The 19,643-nt window shown below is 32.1% G+C and overlaps 1 protein-coding gene across 1 annotated transcript in view; it reads right to left on the bottom strand.

Annotated features, from left to right (window-relative positions):
• LOC127721709 (methylcrotonoyl-CoA carboxylase beta chain, mitochondrial-like) overlaps window positions 1-19,643 on the bottom strand; it is a 30,919-nt gene that overhangs the window by 9,766 nt on the left and 1,510 nt on the right. Inside the window, exons 4-14 of the mRNA XM_052228508.1 lie at window positions 18,604-18,705; window positions 17,197-17,324; window positions 15,014-15,126; window positions 14,581-14,694; window positions 13,376-13,440; window positions 12,500-12,599; window positions 10,943-11,038; window positions 9,215-9,287; window positions 5,122-5,198; window positions 2,974-3,040; window positions 49-205 (exon numbers count right to left, since the gene is read on the bottom strand). Of these exons, the coding sequence (XP_052084468.1) occupies window positions 49-205; window positions 2,974-3,040; window positions 5,122-5,198; window positions 9,215-9,287; window positions 10,943-11,038; window positions 12,500-12,599; window positions 13,376-13,440; window positions 14,581-14,694; window positions 15,014-15,126; window positions 17,197-17,324; window positions 18,604-18,705 (1,092 nt within the window). The remainder of the gene's footprint in view (window positions 1-48; window positions 206-2,973; window positions 3,041-5,121; window positions 5,199-9,214; window positions 9,288-10,942; window positions 11,039-12,499; window positions 12,600-13,375; window positions 13,441-14,580; window positions 14,695-15,013; window positions 15,127-17,196; window positions 17,325-18,603; window positions 18,706-19,643) is intronic.

The raw sequence follows: 19,643 nt of genomic DNA, 5'->3' as shown, positions 1-19,643 counted from the left end.
GTGAAGAGAGCCACATGTACAGAATTGTAATATAAATGACATATATACCTATATGATCTGCCACACATGCCATAATTGCCAGCACCATAGGACCCGCCTATAATGACAGTAAATTTAGGAACTTTGGCACATGCAACTGCGGTCACCATTTTAGCACCATGTTTTGCTATACCTCCGGCTTCTGCCTCTCTCCCAACCATGAAACCTATAAAAATAATATAAAATAAGAAGATATTGTATGATTACCAATGAAACATCTTTCCACCAGAGACCAAATGATGTTGAAGTTAGGTAAAATTGACTGGACCTTTTTGGATGTACTGTTTAGACTGATGCTCACAAATGTTTTATGTATTTGGATTCTTAACTTTTAAACTGGAGAATGACATATATACCTTTATCGCACTGCGGGTAAATTATTACGTTGTGATTGGTTTAACGCCGTCACGTGGTGACCCCCTATGGATCCGTAGGGGGTTATTAAATTTCATAGTGGGTTCATGAAGTCACGGCTACTGTTAATGGTGACGTCATCTCTTGATGTTTTTGTATTTCATTGTTTATTTTTCTACAAAACGCTGCAGAAAAAGTATCGCATGCGATAAATTCATTATACGGTTCACTACTGACCCCCTTCAGACCATAAAGGGTGAATAAAATCCATAGGGGATTCGGCCTTCGGCCTCACCCCCTATGGATTTTACTAACCCTCCATGGATCCGTAGGGGTCAGTAGCGAACCATATAACTTATAATATGATCTTCATTTACAAAGTTTATTCTAGATGCACCTGTCCTGTGCAAAGAAAAATCATTATTAGACTGCTTAATTGGAATTAAATTTCTTCATTTTAAATAAAACAAATGCCCAAAATAATTGTTTACCAAAGAGAAGATAATCATTAAATACATTTTCTTAGACTGTTTGTTATCAGGCTGCTGGAATTTCCTGTAAATACATTATTTTTCACCCTATGTGAGGACAAATGTCAAGATTTTTACATCTAAGTCATTTGGCTCTAGTGAATAGTTGTCTCTTTGGCAATCATACCACATCATCTTATTTATATATATATATGCACCTGTCCATAGTCAATACCTCATCAGGGTCAATCTGTCATTATATCTTAATGTTTTTTTTTGTAATTTAGGGAGTTTGGTTGTTGTTGGTTACTGTCTAGTATGAATCAGGCTGCTGATTTTTCTCTTTTGATTGTTTCAATTTTGTCATATCAGGGCCTTTCCAGAGCTCCAGATAAGCTGTGTATTTGCGTGATAAAACAAAAACAATTGAAAACCCAATGCAATTGATGATAGGAGCGTTCAAAAACCCAATTCATGCAAAGGAAAACCCAATAATATGTCAAAACCATGCATTCTCAACCCTTCTAGTCGTTATCGTGTGCGTTATTTACCCTTTTCATTTAATTATTGTCTCGTAAATCTATTTTTGTAATATTTATAAATGGTGATCTCCTTTCATTCTATAAATAGAGCGTTACATCAAATAGTTGATCAGGGTCCCAATTGGAAATGTCCGTTGCTGAAAAAGGTAAACGTGCTGATGAAAACATTTTTTGATCTTCTCTGTGTTTATCCAATTAGTGTAAGTCATGTGATCATAATTATTTTCGTATTGCTCAGGATTTATGACAATGAATGAATAAAACGAAAGTAAATTTCATGTAAAAATATTGAATAGAAGCATGTTTTCAGCTTCTTTTTGATAGCTGAGGGATTATTATGATGATAAAAAGACTCAGCTAGTGTTATCAGGAAGCGTTCCTCAGACGCACGGGTTCATGCAATTGCGCGTCCAGACAGAAAATTGAGTCCAGGGCGAGTATATACGCACTTTAAGAGAACATTGTTAGTACGACAAACACGGGTTTAGTCTCCATATGACTAATCAGTGGTGCAAGAATTAAATCAGTTGTAACAGTGATGGGCCAAATCAATTATGTAGTTGAAAAGCATTGGAAACCAAAAGTTCTAATAAGGGACAACTAATGACCAGATTTATGTTAATAAAATTAAACATTAACATTCAAGTATTATTTTAGTTTTAAAAGAGTATTTGGTTTTCATTTCTGTTGAGGAGTGAACACACTTATTCATTTTGACATAAATGAAGCTTGTCATACAATGTGCTTTCTATATAATTATTCTTATGCCAATAAGACAACTACAGATAGTTATTGCCAAGTGTAGTACAACATTGTCATTTATTTATTTGTTGCAGGATCATTTAAATTGAATGTGGTCTCGGTCATTGAACCACCCCATGGTCATATCCTTAACCTGGTCATTCTAGAATAGGTTTTAAGGTGTATCTTAATCCAACTGGGAACTATTTATTATTATCTTATTTAAAGTAGGTCTGGCAAACAGTTGATATGACTGGCAAAACTGTCTTACAGAATCCAATATTCACAAATATTACATCAAAATATAAAATCTTAGCCACACCTACCCCCAAATAAACCGAAGGGTGATTGTATGTGCTCTAGAAAGGTAATTAGTTACTGTCCCACTACTGACACCAGTTTATATAAGTTGAGAGAAAATATAAAACTTGCAGAAAGGTTGAAACAAACCAGACACATATTAAATGAACAATTAATTGCTTGTCAGGGTTTATACCAAATAAAACAGCCATGACATATATAATGAAAGAAACATATTCAGGATGGATGAACATTTCAGTTTTATAAAATTTCATTATTACATGTACAAGCCTGAATTCAATATCTTGATGATGAAAAACCCAATACATTAAGGAGCTTGGTGGTGAAAAACCCAATTTGATATTTGCTTTAGGGGTGAATTGGAATTAATAATTCAATTGAAAAAACTATTTTACTCAATTACATAAAAAATGGTGGGTGAAAAACCTAATTTGTGAATTCTTATCTGGAGCTCTGCCTTTCATAGCTTACTACAGGCTTTAGGTTTTTGCTAATTGTTGACTCACCCGTAATGTTTTGTAAAAATATTAATGGTATATTTCTTTGACAGCATAATTCTATAAAATGTGTTCCCTGAAATAAGAAAAACATGTCATTATCATCTATGACATATTTTATCTGTTGACAATCAATTCTAAAACATTTTTTATGGTCTTCATATAATACTATAACAAAACTGGAAAATACAGCATGATTGTGTGCCAAAATATGTGTACTAAAGTAAATAAGTTGACAATGTAAAAATTTAACAAATATCAAAATTAACTTTAAATAAATAATTTTGCATTGATTCTACAAAAGATGCTTTGTATCAATCTGATCAGTTCAGCCCTTTTCAACTGATTTTCATAGTTTGTTTTTATGTTGTGCTATAACACCACTGTCGCACTTTAGGGGAGGGTTGGCAGTCCAGCAAACCTGTTTAACCCCACACCACATTCAGCTTGTGTCTGTCCAAAGTCAGGAGCCTGTAATTCAGTGGTTGGCGTTTGTTGTGTATATCATATCTATTTTTTGGATTTCATTTAAATAAATCAGGCCGTTAGTTTTCTTGTTTGAAATGTTTCACATTTGTCATGTTGGGGCCTCTTATAGCTTGGCATGCGGTATGGTTTTTTCTCATTGTTGGGGTTCATTTGGTCTTTGGCGGAGAGTTGTTTCATTGGCAATCTTACCACATCTTCTTATTTTCATATCATAAAGATAGCTATAGATATGTATGAAATGTATCAATCCAACAATAAAGGTTATGAGTCCCTTTAACTTTCACATTATTAAGACTGTTTTTGTGATTATGAGCATAGTGTATAAGTTTCATAACATTTGGTTGGAGCAAACTTAAGTTAGAGAATGGAAACCAATTTCGGGACGTACAGGACAGATGGACGGACAAGGGTAACACTTAATGCCCCCGATGCCTAGCAGCGGGGGCATAAAAATCAAGTTGAAGGTTCCTCTGATTGCTCCTTGTTTGTTTAAGTCTTTTTTTCAAAACACTAAATCTGCAATACTTCCATCAATTCCAAAATACATGGGGAATGTGTTCATGGTACACAGATGATGCCCCCGCTTGCATATCATATAAAGTTATAAAGGGACATAACTGAAGAACGGTAAAAATGATGCTACCCAAACTTGTACTTGATCTGAATTTTGTGGTAATAAGTATTGTGTATAAGTGTCAAAACATTTGGTTGAGGCTAACTTAAGTTAGCGAATGGAAACGAAAATTCAGCAATTGTTCTTTTTGAAAACAGGCATAAGGTTTGGTACCATTAAAATGTTTAAGCCCGCTGCAATTGTTTGCACCTGTCCTAAGTCAGGAATCTGATGTTCAGTAGTTGTCGTTTGTTGATGTGGTTCATAAGTGTTTCCCGTTTCTCATTTTTTATATAGATTAAACTGTTGGTTTTCCCGTTTGAATGGTTTTACACTAGTAATTTTTTGGAACCCTTTATAGCTTGCTGTTCGGTGTGAGCCAAGGCTCTGTGTTGAAGACCATACTTTGACCTATAGTGGTTTACTTTTATAAATTTTGACTTGGATGGAGAGTTGTCTCATTGGCACTCATACCACATCTTCTTATATCTATCTAATAACTCTAGAACAGTAAAAGTGATACCACCAAAATTCAAAATTGATCTGTATTTTGTGGTAATAAGCATTGTGTATATATTTCATAACATTTGGTTGAGTCAAACTAAAGATAGAGAACAGAAACGAAAAATTCAGCCATTTTTTTCATTTGAAAAGGCGCATAACTCTAGAAGGGTTAAAGTGAAGCCACCAAAATTCAAACTTGATCTGTATTTTGTGGTAATAAGCATTGTGTATAAGTTTCATAACATTTGGTTGGGGCAAAATAAAATTAGAGAACGATATCAACTTTGGGATGTACGGATGGACGTACAGACGGACAAGGGTAAAACTTAATGCCCCCTCCACAACGGCAGGGGCATAACCATTGTTAATGTTTTATTATCATTATTTGATTTTTACCAAAAATACAGGATTAGTATTTTATCAATTACAAAATTTATTTACAATGTGTAACGTAAAATTATGAAAGCTTAATTAAGTTCATATCTTTCTATCTATTGAAAATCATATAATACATGTTGTCAAAATTCCTCAGTTTACATTATCTACGTTACCTTTAATGCCGATTCAGAAAATAAAACACCATTATTTCCTAAAATGCCCACTGGATATCCCCATAATCTAGCAAATCCTGAAAAGGAAAATGGCAGAATTACTGACAAGTATAAAACATTTTTTTCTTTCTGTGATTTAGCAGAGTTGTGGGCTAAAGTGCAATTCCTTATTCTTATATAAAGAAATAATGATGAAGTTCACAATTTGTTTACTGAAAACATTAAAAATCAATATTTTAGAAAAAAATTATCATTTGACTCTTGGAAAACAAATCAGGCAGACAACATTTGACCAGCATCACAACTTTCAACCATTACAAAAATAACAAGAAGGAATCCCTGGGGACTGACCCTATACGTCATTCAAATGTTCATTACATGACGAACAGGAATATATATGGTTTAGGGGTGGGGATCTCAACCATTTACAAGATATTAGAACTTTCTCAAATGGCAGAGGGTCGGGATGACCCCTGGGGACTAACCCTGTATATCATTCAAACCATCTTCACATGACAAACCAGAATATATATGGTTTAGGGGTGAGGATCTTGACCACTTAGAAGATATTAGAACTTTCTTAAATGGCAGGGGGTGGGGGTGACCCCTGGGGACTAACCCTGTATATCATTCAAACCATCTTAGCATGACAAACCAAAATATATATGGTTTAGGGGTGGGGATCTTGACCACTTACAAGATATTAGAACTTTCTTAAATGGCAGAGGGTGGGGGTGACCCCTGGGGACTAACCCTGTATTTCATTTGATGTGCTTTATCATGACAAACCAGAATATATATGGTTTAGGGGTGGGGATCTCGACCATTTACAAGATATAAGAACTTTCTCAAATGGCAGGGGGTCGGGATGACCCCTGGGGACTAACCCTGTATATCATTCAAACCATCTTAGCATGACAAACCAGAATATATATGGTTTAGGGGTGGGGATCTTGACCACTTAGAAGATATTATAACTTTCTTAAATGGCAGGGGGTGGGGTGTCCCCTGTATTTCATTTGATGTGCTTTATCATGACAAACCAGAATATATATGGTTAAGGGGTGGGGATCTCGACCATTTACAAGATATTTGAATTTTCTCAAATGGCAGGGGGTCGGGATGACCCCTGGGGACTAACCCTGTATATCATTCAAACCATCTTAGCATATCACAAACCAAAATATATATGGTTTAGGGGTGGGGATCTTGACCACTCACAAGGTATTAGAACTTTCTTAAATGGCAGGGGGTGGGGGTGGCCCCTGGGGACTAACCCTGTATTTCATTTAATGGGCTTTATCATTTAGAACATTTTCAATTAAAAAGATTGTGTCTATCACAAACGGTTTTCAATTTATAATCATTTGAAAATTTTTAAAAATGAAATCCCATAGGGTTCTATAGTAAAACTCTCTTTTCTTTTTGCCCCTCAAAGTACCCCTTTATAAACCCCATTGCACAAACAAAACCCTGATTGCACCACTAGACGTGTTAGTCTTAACATATTGTGAAACTCTAAGTTAATCTGACAAGCGGTTTTGGAGAACGGGTGCGGACAAGTTCAAATTTAAAAGCGGCGGAAGAGGAAGAGGAAGAAGAAGAAGAAGAAGAAGAAGAATAATAATAATAAGAACTGAGCAAAAACAATAAGTCTTCCCAAACTTCATTTGGGAGACTTAACAAGCATTCTGAGAGTATTGCATGGCAATACATAGTCCCCTACCGGATAAAAATTCATTATACTGGAACAAAATGCTAACTTGTTCTATAACTTGTCATGGTGTAAACAAAAAGTAAATATCATGTCAATATCTTCAAGCATGACTAAAAACAGTGTGGAAAACTTATTATATGAGTGAATTTTTCAAATCCAAGGACCATAACTCTGCACAAAATCATTAGACCAAAACAAAAATTTGAACTTGATCTGTAACTTGTCATGATATAACTATATACCAATTATCAATCAATATCTTATAAGCATGATGAAAAAAACATTAGATATGATGTAATACAGTGTATATCTATTTTCAAATTATAATCAAAGGTGTAATACCACCATTTTCCCCTATTAGTCTTTGTTAAATTTGCACTTTTCAAAAAATTGTGCAGAATTTATCTTTGTTTCAAATAAAGAAATACTTGGCATGAGTAAAGTTTGATCCTGTCCAGTACTATAGAAAAAATTTCACATAACATTTCATTGCATATAAGAAAATAACAATCACTGGAAGTTAACCAATCAAATTTTCCCCCTTTTTTAACCTGTGTACAAGCTTTAGTAACCATGTAACCTCAAGTTTCCAAAATATTCTATAGAAACCCCAAATAAAAAAAAAATGGTGCTTTGAAATACCCAAGATATATGTTTATGACCCAGAAATGTTTTACTGCAATGAAATGTAGGATCAATTATCTACAACTGTCAAATTCAAGGGAATATTTTTTTTCGACCTATTTTCGTATGCAACCGGATGTGACGTCCTATGATTTGGTGGTATTACACCTAAATATAATTAATAGTTCCAAATATTTTTTTCTTTCATTTGTCACAAACTAATATAGATTTGTAACTTATCTATAAAATGTCAACAACTTTTACCTACACAATGTAATGTATTGAGTTATATACATTAATAAAAATAGATTATTATCTAATTAAAGGATTTCTCTTCATACTTTTTTTTTATATATATATAGCATTCAGAAAATTAGTTTATACTAAATAACAAACAAACCTGCCAAAAAATTCTTCAAATAATTTAACAAAGAATGACTTTTAAAAAATGAGTTATCTCCCTTTGTACAGAGATATGGTTTAACATAGTACTCTTTACATTAGAAATGGTCCAGAGTTATGGTCCATAACTCCGGACTAATTCATCAGACTGGAACAAAATTAGAACTTGATCTATAACTTGTCATGATAAAACTATGTACCAAATATCAAATCAATATCTTCATGAACGAAAAAAAAATCGTGGAAAGCTGATTTGCCGGACTGACGGATGGACAGACGGACAGACAGACTGACAGAGTGCAAACCTTAAGTCCCCTTCGACTTCGTCGTTAGGGGACTAAAAATATAGTATGACTTATCAGTTTTTAATAACTTTTCATTATCTAAATCATCTTACATCTGTAAAAATAAACGTTTTTGAAAGTAGTCACTTGTTACCAAAAACAAAAAGAAATAAATATTATGTTCACTTTTCCTCGAAAGTAGCATCATGGAATTAGACAAATCAGATGGGTGTCTCATGTGGAACAGGATCTACTTCCCCTTCTGTAGCATCAGAGATCACCCTAACATTTTGGTGGGGTTTGTGTTGCTCAGTCTTCAGTTTTTTATGTAGTGTTTTGCATACTATTGTTTGCCTTTTTGTCATGATGTTTTCAGTCTTTTATCAACTTATCAGTATCTTGCGCCTCTTTTTTCTACTGGTATAAAACTTATTCAAATATGACATTCTTTGAGTACACACCTGTGGTAAAATATGAATATACTGTTTGGGCTGTTCCGATCATACTCTCATGTCATAAGCTTTTTTATGAATGAGCTACCCAACGTCACTTAACGATGACGTAATAACATAAGCATTTTATGGGAAAATGCACGATTGTGAAACCGAGTCATCAAAACAATGAAACATAAAAAAACAAAATGATAAAATGTGTTATAAGTCAATTTTTTTTACAAATAAGTAAATTTATCATTTAAAATTCATCCAAAGCTATCTAAATACTTTATTGTAAATAGTTTAAGCATGTAACTAGTTCAGTTTGCTCCTACCTTTTACGTTAATGTAATAGTGCGTTTATTTACAGGAATGGCACATATTTGCCTTCACCTAGAGTGCTTCGATCCAAAAGAATTGCCGTATTTGTCCATTAGCTATCGCTCATGGTAAAATATTTAGCATAAAGGACCAACCTGTGGTAAAATCAGTATAAATTCAAGCCCCCATTAATTATTTCTTGAAAAAAATTTCTGGAGAAATTCACCCTTTATAAAATGCACCATTTACATTTTTGGCATTAACAATAACTGCTGTTATACATCATGTACATCTAAATATATATGACAAACCTGTGACTAGAGTTTCACCATACATTGTTTTAAATTCATCAAATCTACTACCATCAACTATTCTGGCAATTACCTACAATATACATATTATGCACATTAAAATCAAAGGCAGGTCTAAGTAATTCATTTACAGCAATCACTAGCCTGTCAACACTGAGTTGTGAGCTCAAACCCTGCTCGTGGCAGGCACACTTGGAGGTGTGTTCAAAGACAATCATACTTGACAAAGATTGCCAGTATCCCTGGCAAAGGTTGTGATTCTCTCTGGACACTCCAGTAGCATTAAACACAATCAATCAATCAATCAATCAATCAATCATAAAATTAAAGGCATCTGATATTCTATTTCAAGAATATTTCTTTTAAAAGGTTTCTAAAATTCCAAATTTTCGTGTGAGTTATTCAATAAAATATTTTACTATTTTAAGATTTAAATAAAATGCTCCGCTGGGCGCAGCTTGATACGACCGCAGAGGTAGAACCCTGAACAGTTTGGGCAAGTAAGGACACAATATACAAGCTTAATAAAGCACTGAATTTGGATTGTGATTAAATATTTGACACAGCATATGTTTCTGACACAGAATGAATGTGGTCTAAGAACTTAAAAAATTTTAATTTACCTATTCAAACCATATCATAATTATTTGCTTTTATATATAAATCAGAAATAACCAATTTAAAATGGATAATTTTTAAGAAAAAAAAAGGAAAAAAAAAAATCCCCCCCAAATTTTTTGAACCCTCTTATGATTCATCACCCCCAAACTCAATTCCAGCTTTCCCTTTGTGATATGGAACCTTGTAGTACAATTTCAGAAAGATCCATTTACTTACACACAAGTTATTGTCATGAAACTAGAAAAATGCTTGTTTTTTGCCCCTTTTTTGGCCCCCAATTCCTTAACTGTTGGTACCATAACCCCCAAAAACAATCCCAACCTTCCTTTTGTGATATTGAACCGTATGGTAAAATTTCATAGAGATCCATTCACTTAAACTAAAGTTAGAGTGCGAAAACCAATGTGTCTTCAGACGACGACGGACTAAGACGACGCCAACGTCATACCAATATACGACCGCAAAAAATTTTTTAATAACCATGAACACTTCCATTGTGTAGAAATTTTGTATCTTCATTTAAATTCAAATAGACAAACTGAAATTGAAATGAAGATAAAAAATTTCCAAATCAGAATTTTCTTTCACTAAGTTACAAGCAGTAATAGTTTACCATTGAAAGTTCATTATTAGATTAGAGATCAACTTAAATAGATTGTACTCTTAATCACTCTCTTTTATGATTAGGGTTGTTTAATCAAAAAACAAATATTGGAGCAAAGAAAGGCATCTTGAGATCTCAACTATGGGTGGTTATCATATACATTTTTTACAGTGAAAATATCAGTGAAATTCAAATGTACATGGTTATCTTCATTTCAAAATTAACTTTCAATGATATTTTTAAACAGGGTATACATTTTTTTTATATTTAATGTTTGAAAAACTGCATTTTCAGGAGACAACATACAATCGTGTTGAAATACGGTATTTCATAAATATCAAGCTAATCTCAAATATCTTATATCTCTTGTACTCTTCAATAATATTATTTGTGCATTTTGTATGAAATATTAGTGTATGTAATATGATCTGACATTTGTATCTATTGAACTATTTGGATTATTGACATGAAGAACAGTAGATTTCTGAACTCATTACACATACCTCCCGAACATCAAATGTCTTTTTTAAATTAGCCCCCACAATTCCATATAAATCGTCTGCGGGGTATATAGGTTCATCTGGTGTTTCTATGGTTACCTGAAATAATAACATAAAATAAAATATTATAATACATAGAACACCATACTCTGCTCAAAGTTTCCCATTTCCATGTTCATCGAACCATTAAAGCTAGGTAGTCTAAACCCTAGTTTGGCATATATATCAAAAGTCACTTAATAATGAACCTGTGTACTTATAAGTTTCATGATGATGCGATCACAAACTACCTTATACCAAAACTTTTACCTTAAACTAAAACTTTAACATGATGAGTGAGGGATTGACAGACAGCAAACAGACCAACAGACTGTGAAACATAATGCCCTTCTAATGGTGGGACATACAGATTAGATTCTGATCAAACACAATTACAGTTCTTAGTCCTTTTCATCTTTTTTTAAGGTGCAAACATTGCCAACTTATACTATTTACCATTAAATATCAAATTGGAAATGGGGCTTCATACCCAGCAACAAAAAGCATTTTGCATTATGAATTCTTGTGCAACCTCAGTAAAATATATCTATGCATTTCAGGAGGGTCATAATGGGGGTACCTACATGATGAATAACGGTAAAAATTTTTGCCAAATGACGTTAACGGTAATTTTTGGTGCATGACGATTACATTTACTTTTTTTCTTTTAGACGATATAAAAAAATCGACTGATTTTGACAAATCACATTATTTTTTTTCCAAAAATAACGGTAACAATAATTATTTGAGACCTCTGACGAATCATGATAAAGATATTTTGACAAATCACTGTAAAATTTTAACAAATTTGACACTAACGGTGGCCGAAAATGACTGTTTGATGCCTGATGGTAAAGGGCATTCATACCCTCTTTCAGAGGTTTAAAAAAAAATCAGTTACTGATACACAATTTATAAATCTATTAGAGCTGTTTTAAATGTTATTGGGTGTTAAGTATAATGCAGAGTATAATGTATACAAGCTGAAGCCCCGCCTACCTACTGATTGCACATGTCAATCTTAATTACAATGCTTGAGCAAACATTTGTACAAACAAGCAAGCAAGCTAACCAAACCTTTAAACTACAAGCATTAGGAAAATAGCTCTAATCCAACTAAGATTTCTTTTGATAAACGTGTGATATCTTAATGGATCAAAATTGATCGTGAGTCAATTACTATTTGACACCTAGCAAAAACTATATTGCCATGGACAACTAAAGCAAGATATATTTATATTTCATTAAGGTTATAGTTAGATGAGAAAAAATCTCCCTTCCAACATCTGATTATAAAGCTCCAATTGTAAAAATTAAGACAAAAAAAAGGCTACCAAATCTTGCAACCAATGTTTTGCTTGCCCAGTAACACTGACAAAAACTGTTATTCTGAACTTACCCCCGGAACATTACGATAGTTTATATTTTTATTATTTTTCATTAATTTTTCCACCAATTCATTATCCATTCTTAAAGACTTTTTACTTCCCCTGTAACCCTGCCAAAAAAACATTTACTTACCTTAGGATCTTTACGATAGTTTATATTTTTTATAATTCTTCTTGCTATATGTAAAGCATGTTCATCATCTTGTGCGTAATAATCTGTTACCCCAGACTTACTGAAATATATCACATTGGAAATTATAAAAGCTTTATATTCAAAATTTTATAATTTCTTTTTCTTCTTTTCTTCTGCTTTTTATTTTTCTATTTTTTAAATAACCTCAATCTGATTGAAATACAGGTCCTGTGTTCATGTTTAGCTTACAATGGACTGAAAACGCTCCATTCTACTTTTTGTTTTAAAGATCTTTCCGAATCCTCTGGTTTTGTTGTATTGATACACAATTTCAAAAATTTGGAGACAGAAATTTCATTGACTGATGCCATAATTACAAGAACAGAAACCAGAATGGAGTGTTGTCAGATCCTTGTAAGCAAAACATGGTCACATGATATATGTATTCTAATCAGATTTTATATTATTACCTACTCCAAATATTTGTTTACTTCTGTACTATTCTAAAAATATTTCTTTTCAGTGTCCATCTAGGAAAAATATATTTGCACCTTTCATATATATTTAGATTAGTATAAAGATTTCAGACCTATAAATTACACTTTTTTTTTAAGGATTTCTACTTGATTTCATTCAAGATAGAATTTTAGTTTACCTGTCTTTGCTGTTACTCCTTAACACAATATGCTTAGAGGTGAAGCAGCAAATACCAATTATAAAGTCAGTGGTTTGACCCGGCCTGGATTCAAACCCACAACCACAACCTCACACATTTGAGGCAAACACACTACCATGACACCAATGAGGTTGTCCCTATGAATATTATGATGAAATGTACTGTATAAATGTCTAATCCTCCTAAATATAAATTCTTACCTACAATGGAGGTCAGCCCCTCCTAACTCTTCAGCTGGTACATCTTCACCTGTGGCAGCTTTTACCTGTATTGATTAAAAAAAAAAGACAAAATTGTTATGTATTAAAATAATATAGACAAAATTGCAATGCATTAAAACTAAACTGTTATATTCTTTTCAACCCAAAAATGTAAATGAACAGTGATATTCCAGTTCTAGACTAAAAAAATAAATTATACTGTAAATTTAGATTTATTTGCAATGCTTTTATTATTTCAAAAAAAACCACTAATATTTTAAATGTAGATAGTATAGTGTATGCAGTATTGATCGGTGTGAGAAAAATATTTCTCCTCACAAGTGAAATATCTGTTCTGGGCAAATGCTTGGTCGAAATTTAATTGTGACGTCAAATTTTCTTGGTTTTCTCTGAATTTTCTTATTGTGACGTCATGAAAAAAGGCGACCATGCCTGATGACGTCACATAAAAAGTACACAACTTTCTTCAAATCTTTGAAAAGGAAGGATAAAAATCATTAGAGAAACAGATTCCACCACTTTAACTCATGCATTACGATATTTCTCCACTCTCAACAGTTAAATTCTAATTATTTAAAAAGCTCGGCAAGCCTCGCGCTTTAAATATTAAAATTTAAATGTCTCGAGTGAAGAAATATCGTAACACACATGTTGCAGTGATGGAATCTTATTTATATAGTAGTAAAAATATGTTGAAAACAGAACTTTTCAGGGGAAAATGCTGTGTATCATGTGATATTAATCAGTTACTCCCATATTTTGGTAAGTGTTTCAATACTCTGAATTCCCTCTATTTATCATTCTGATTATTCTACTTTTAAACCTAGATATTCTTTTCGAGGAAAGCTTCATGAATTTACATTAGTTCCTATCCATTTTTCACTATTCATGAGCTATCCCCATCTGATAGCCCTGGGGAAAAGCTAATTAATAGTCATAAAAAATTGAAAGGAAATTTTGTATATCATAGCCCGTATTGGTGATGGTTTCGTGTGCAAACATGCAGGATGAGATAAATAAGTAACTAATCTCATAGCCCTGAAATATTCTCATATTCTCATCAGTCACTGCAAAACCCCCCACCCCCTTTTCACCTAACCTTAATAACAAACAACTTTATAAATAAATAAAAAGATTATAAAATTATATCAACCAAGTGGGTGTGCATCAATTATATGACTAACCAATGGGGGACCAGCCAAAAATATAGTTCCTTTCTTCCGGACAATCACACTTTCGTCAGCCATTGCGGGAACATATGCGCCTCCTGCAGTGCAACTTCCCAAAACAACAGCTACCTATAATTGAAAATTAACTTCAACAAATCACATAAATAAAGTGTTTCAGGTGAATTATGCTGTTTCAGGTTTTCAAGTATCTTAAACCAAATGCATTTTTACTGACTGTTGTTGACCAAAAAAAAAAAAACATTTCAGGCCTTGTCGTTTTTCTTTTTAGATAAATTTGTTTCAATTTAACTATATGTTTTTCATATTTAACAGAAACTTGTTTTACTTGTCAGACTCTAACAGGTTTTTTTTTTCATTTCTTACACCATTCTCACATTTTACAGAATTTGACAAAAAAGAAAATAAACTATAATATAATTTAACAAACCTGAGGTATACCTTTGGCAGACATATTAGCTTGGTTAAAAAATATTCGACCAAAATGGTCTCTGTTTGGGAAAACATCTGCCTGTCGTGGCAGGTTTGCACCTCCAGAGTCAACTGAAATGTAGTGTTAATCAAATTTATTTGGTTTTTTTAACGAGTTAAGTCATTTCAATTGATATTTTATAGTGTGTATTCTTATGTTGTAATGTTACACTACTATCTCAGGTTAGGTTGAAGGTTGGGATCTGTTAAAATGTTTAATCCCGCTGCATTTTTATGCATCTGTCCTAAGTCAGGAGCCTGTTGTTCAGCGGTTGTCATTTGTTGGTGTGGTTCATAAAAGTTTCTCATTTCTCATTTTTTATATAGATTAGACCGTTGGTTTTCCTTTTTAAATTGTTTTACACTAGTCATTCATAGCTTGCAGTTGGGTGTGAGCCAATTCACCGTGTTGAAGGCCGTACTTTGACCTATAATTGTTATCTTTTTATACATTGTGACTTGGATGGAGAGTTGTCTCATTGGCACTCATACCACATCTTCTTATTTATATTATATTTTCCTGATCAATGATAAATGTTAAGTATCTATAACTCAACCAAATGAAAAGATTAAATGTTTCCTAAAATGAAATGTCAAGAACATGTTTCCTAAAATAAAAAAGCAAGATCATGTTTCCTAAAATAAAATGTCAAGAACATGTTTCCTAAAATAAAAATGTCAAGAACATGTTTCCTAAATAAAATGTCAAGAACATGTTTCCTGAAATAAAATGTCAAGAACATGTTTCCTAAAATAAAATGTCAAGAACATGTTTCCTAAAATAAAATGTCAAGAAAATGTTTCTTAAAATAAAAATGTCAAGAACATGTTTCCTAAATAAAATGTCAAGAACATATTTCCTAAAATAAAAATGTCAAGAACATGTTTCCTAAATAAAATGTCAAGAACATGTTTCCTAAATAAAATGTCAAGAACATGTTTTCTAAATAAAATGTCAAGAACATTTTTCCTAAAATAAAATGTCAAGAACATGTTTCCTAAAATAAAATGTCAAGAACATGTTTCTTAAAATAAAAGAACATGTTTTCTAAATAAAATGTCAAGAACATGTTTCCTAAAATAAAAATGTCAAGAACATATTTCCTTAATAAAATGTCAAGAACATGTTTCCTAAATAAAATGTCAAGAACATGTTTCCTAAAATAAAATTTCAAGAACATGTTTCTTAAAATAAAAATGTCAAGAACATGTTTCCTAAATAAATTGTCAAGAACATGTTTCCTAAAATAAAATGTCAAGAACATGTTTCCTAAAATAAAATGTCAAGAACATGTTTCCTAAATAAAATGTCAAGAACATGTTTCCTAAAATAAAAATGTCAAGAACATATGTCCTTTTTTAAATGAAAGGAGATGTAAGATATACATTAATGAGACAACAAATCACTGACAAAAAAAAACATATCTTAGTGGAAAAATGCAGTCTGTTTGGTGCTTAGTCACATTAGAGGAAAAGACGACAGGATTGTGGTTATGACAATTGGAACATATCTGTCATCATTGGTCAAACAAATAGTGATGACTTTAAACTTTATATTATAGAGACTTGTAACTACGGTCAAATACATCTGGATCAAACTTTTTATTCAATTAACTTATTTGAAAATCATAATCAGAGTTCTTGAAACATGGTGGTCTGAAGGTATTGACCACCAAAATTTTGGTATTTTTCAATAGAAATAATAGCGAGGACCAGCAGATTTTAATCAAGGATAACCAGGGGAAAAAATTTTGACAACTGATATTGATGTTAAAAACCAGTTGTCTCCCTTATCCCACTAACAGGTGTATGTTAAAATTCCTTACACATAATTCCTACATAAACTGGACTAAAAGCCAAGTGACAGCTGTTGAACATTTCAAATCACAGTGATGTATGTATTGTATGCATGTAAGTTCAGTTGATATTGTGCCCCAATGTAATGTAAATGCAGAATTTCATGCATATGGTTAAAAAAACTTCTAACTGCATAATTAACATTGACTGATTTTAAGGTCACCAATACAAATGTGAACTTCAACTAAGGTGCTGTACATTCACTCTTATACCGTTATGATGTATGACATAATCTTATCATAAACTCTTAAAGTTTATATAATCTTCATTTTGTTAAATACAAACCTAAATAAATACAAGGGAGATGATTCTGTTGGGCTATTTCTTGTGCCCTAAGATGTTTTGTTACAGTTATAGGATAATATGATCCTCCTTTTACTGTTGGATCATTGGCAACAATCATACATTCTACACTGTAAAAATAAGGATCTTCATAAAATAAACAGTTTTTACATATGAATACATGTTTAATTGTTTATAAACAGAGATATGTCTCGCCTGTTGGCAGAAAATTCAGAAAAAGACAATCTGATGGACAGCAACATTTCTAATTATTTCAAAGTCGCTGGACCCTGACAAAGAAGGCAGCACTTCAAAATAATCGTCAAACTGATATGTACTGGTAGAAATGCAACTTTATAGAAAATATCATTGATCTATCATAATTAATTCCTCTCAAATTAATTTAAGCAGAAAACTTAACATTGAAAATTGCTCATTAATTAAAAGTTGCTGGACCATGACCTATGGGGCAGGGCCTCGAAATAGTTGTCAAACTGATATGTACTGATAGCAATGCAACTTTAAAGGTAGTATCATTGATTTTTAACAATTAATTTCTATCAAACTGATTTAAGTAGAAAACTTAACAATTGTTGTTGCTACAGAAAAGCAACACGTATGTCTCCCTCGCTGAAGAAAAAAATCAGGAAAAAAGATTTGAGATCATGACTTATTGCTTGACGAACGGGGAAGATGGAGCAGAACAATACATGTATATATTGTACAATACATGTACTTTATAGCTTGCTGTTCGGTGTGAGCCAATGCTCCGTGTTGAAGGCTGTACCTTGACCTATAATGGTTTACTTTTATAAATTGTAACTTGGATGGAGAGTTGTCTCATTGGCACTCATACCACATCTTCCTATTTCTATGTATGTCTAGTGGAAGAATTGTTACTGAAAAAGCTACCAATCGAAAGAAAGTTTTGATTGATTGACCAATGATCAAACCATGACTGTTTTCATATAAATTAGTTTGATTGATTGGTTAGTGTTTGCTTTACCCTGCATCAGTGCAAAAAGGCTATATCGTGGCAAGCAAATAAATTTGTCATTTAATGTCAATTAAGTACTATTAAAGCAATAATATTACATGTAAACAACATGAAAAAAAACAACATATATCATACATTGATTATTAGTACATGTAGTACCATCCTGAATATTTGTTTTTCTACCTACTAATAATATCAATTGTTCCCAAAATTCAATTTCCTTTCAATGTAAACTTCTACCGAAAGTTTTTTTTTATTTTTTAAATGCTCTCTTGCATGAATTGCATGATATGAAATACTTTTATCATTTTCAAAAATTAATTTTCATAAAATGCAAAATCAAGAGCGCTGTTAAAATCAGTACATTTTTATTTTCTAAATGTAAAATGCACTGATCTGATATAAGTATGTACCCTGAAACCCTTCCTATGCCTGTTATGATTCCTCCTGCTGGTACCTCTTCCTTTCCGTACAACTGGTATCCTGCTAACTGACTTAATTCTAGAAATGGTGATCTGAAATAAAAATTCAATGAATAATTTTGTTTTAAATCTTCCATTTACTATATTATAATTTTTTTTCATTTCTAACTTTGCCGTAATACTGAATTTGTACATCTTAACACGAAGTACTAGTTTTATGCTAATTATTCTATTATATAAAAGAAAGAAGCTTAAGATTTTTAATTTTACAACCCATATTTTGAATTGAGCTGTTCTTCAATAATCATGATAATAAGCATTCAGATTCAGATGTCTGTAATTATTCAAATTAGCATGTATCTTTAATAATCATAGATCATCCAGACAGTGATTGTAAGTTCAGCTGGTTCTATTTCTGTTTGTCTTAATAATTACAACAAGCCTCAAGAAAACCAGCAGGCATCTAGTTTAATAACTGACCTAAATGTTTAACACAGCATCCCAAAGAACCTTACTCATGATACTGGTTTTTTTCTTGCAAATTTAGATATTTAACTAATTAAAACTGGTATAAAAACTATGTCATCCAATATATTTGCCTTTAACAATAATCGACAATAAAGTCCTGATAGTGTTTTATTCAAAACACCTTACATGTACATACATTTTTATGTACATACATGTTTAATATTGCTACTATAAATTTCTTTATTACTTAAACTGGAATAAAATCCTTATTTTTTAAAACAATAATGCAATTCATCTTCTACGTTTGCATTTTTTATGGGTATCTTTTGTATGCAAGTTGTTTATCTATTTTTGACAATGCTTTATGCTCAGATTTTCTAATCCTCAATTTCTGACAGTCGGAATCTATAGTATGAATAAAAAGGAGCAAAGTTTTATAAATGTCAAGTTTTTTTTCACCCAAAAATAACACATATAAATATGAATACCAATTCCAAAAAGGAGAAACAACTACAAAAGTGTGAAGACACATATATATTTAACATGTTTAAAACAGGCAAAAT

Source organism: Mytilus californianus, unplaced genomic scaffold (genome assembly GCF_021869535.1).
Source record: "Mytilus californianus isolate M0D057914Y unplaced genomic scaffold, xbMytCali1.0.p SCAF_12, whole genome shotgun sequence".
NCBI classification, from domain to species: Eukaryota; Metazoa; Mollusca; class Bivalvia; order Mytilida; family Mytilidae; genus Mytilus; species Mytilus californianus.
The sequence above is the reverse complement of the archived record's forward strand: the minus strand, read 5'-3'. Positions and strand labels throughout refer to the sequence as shown.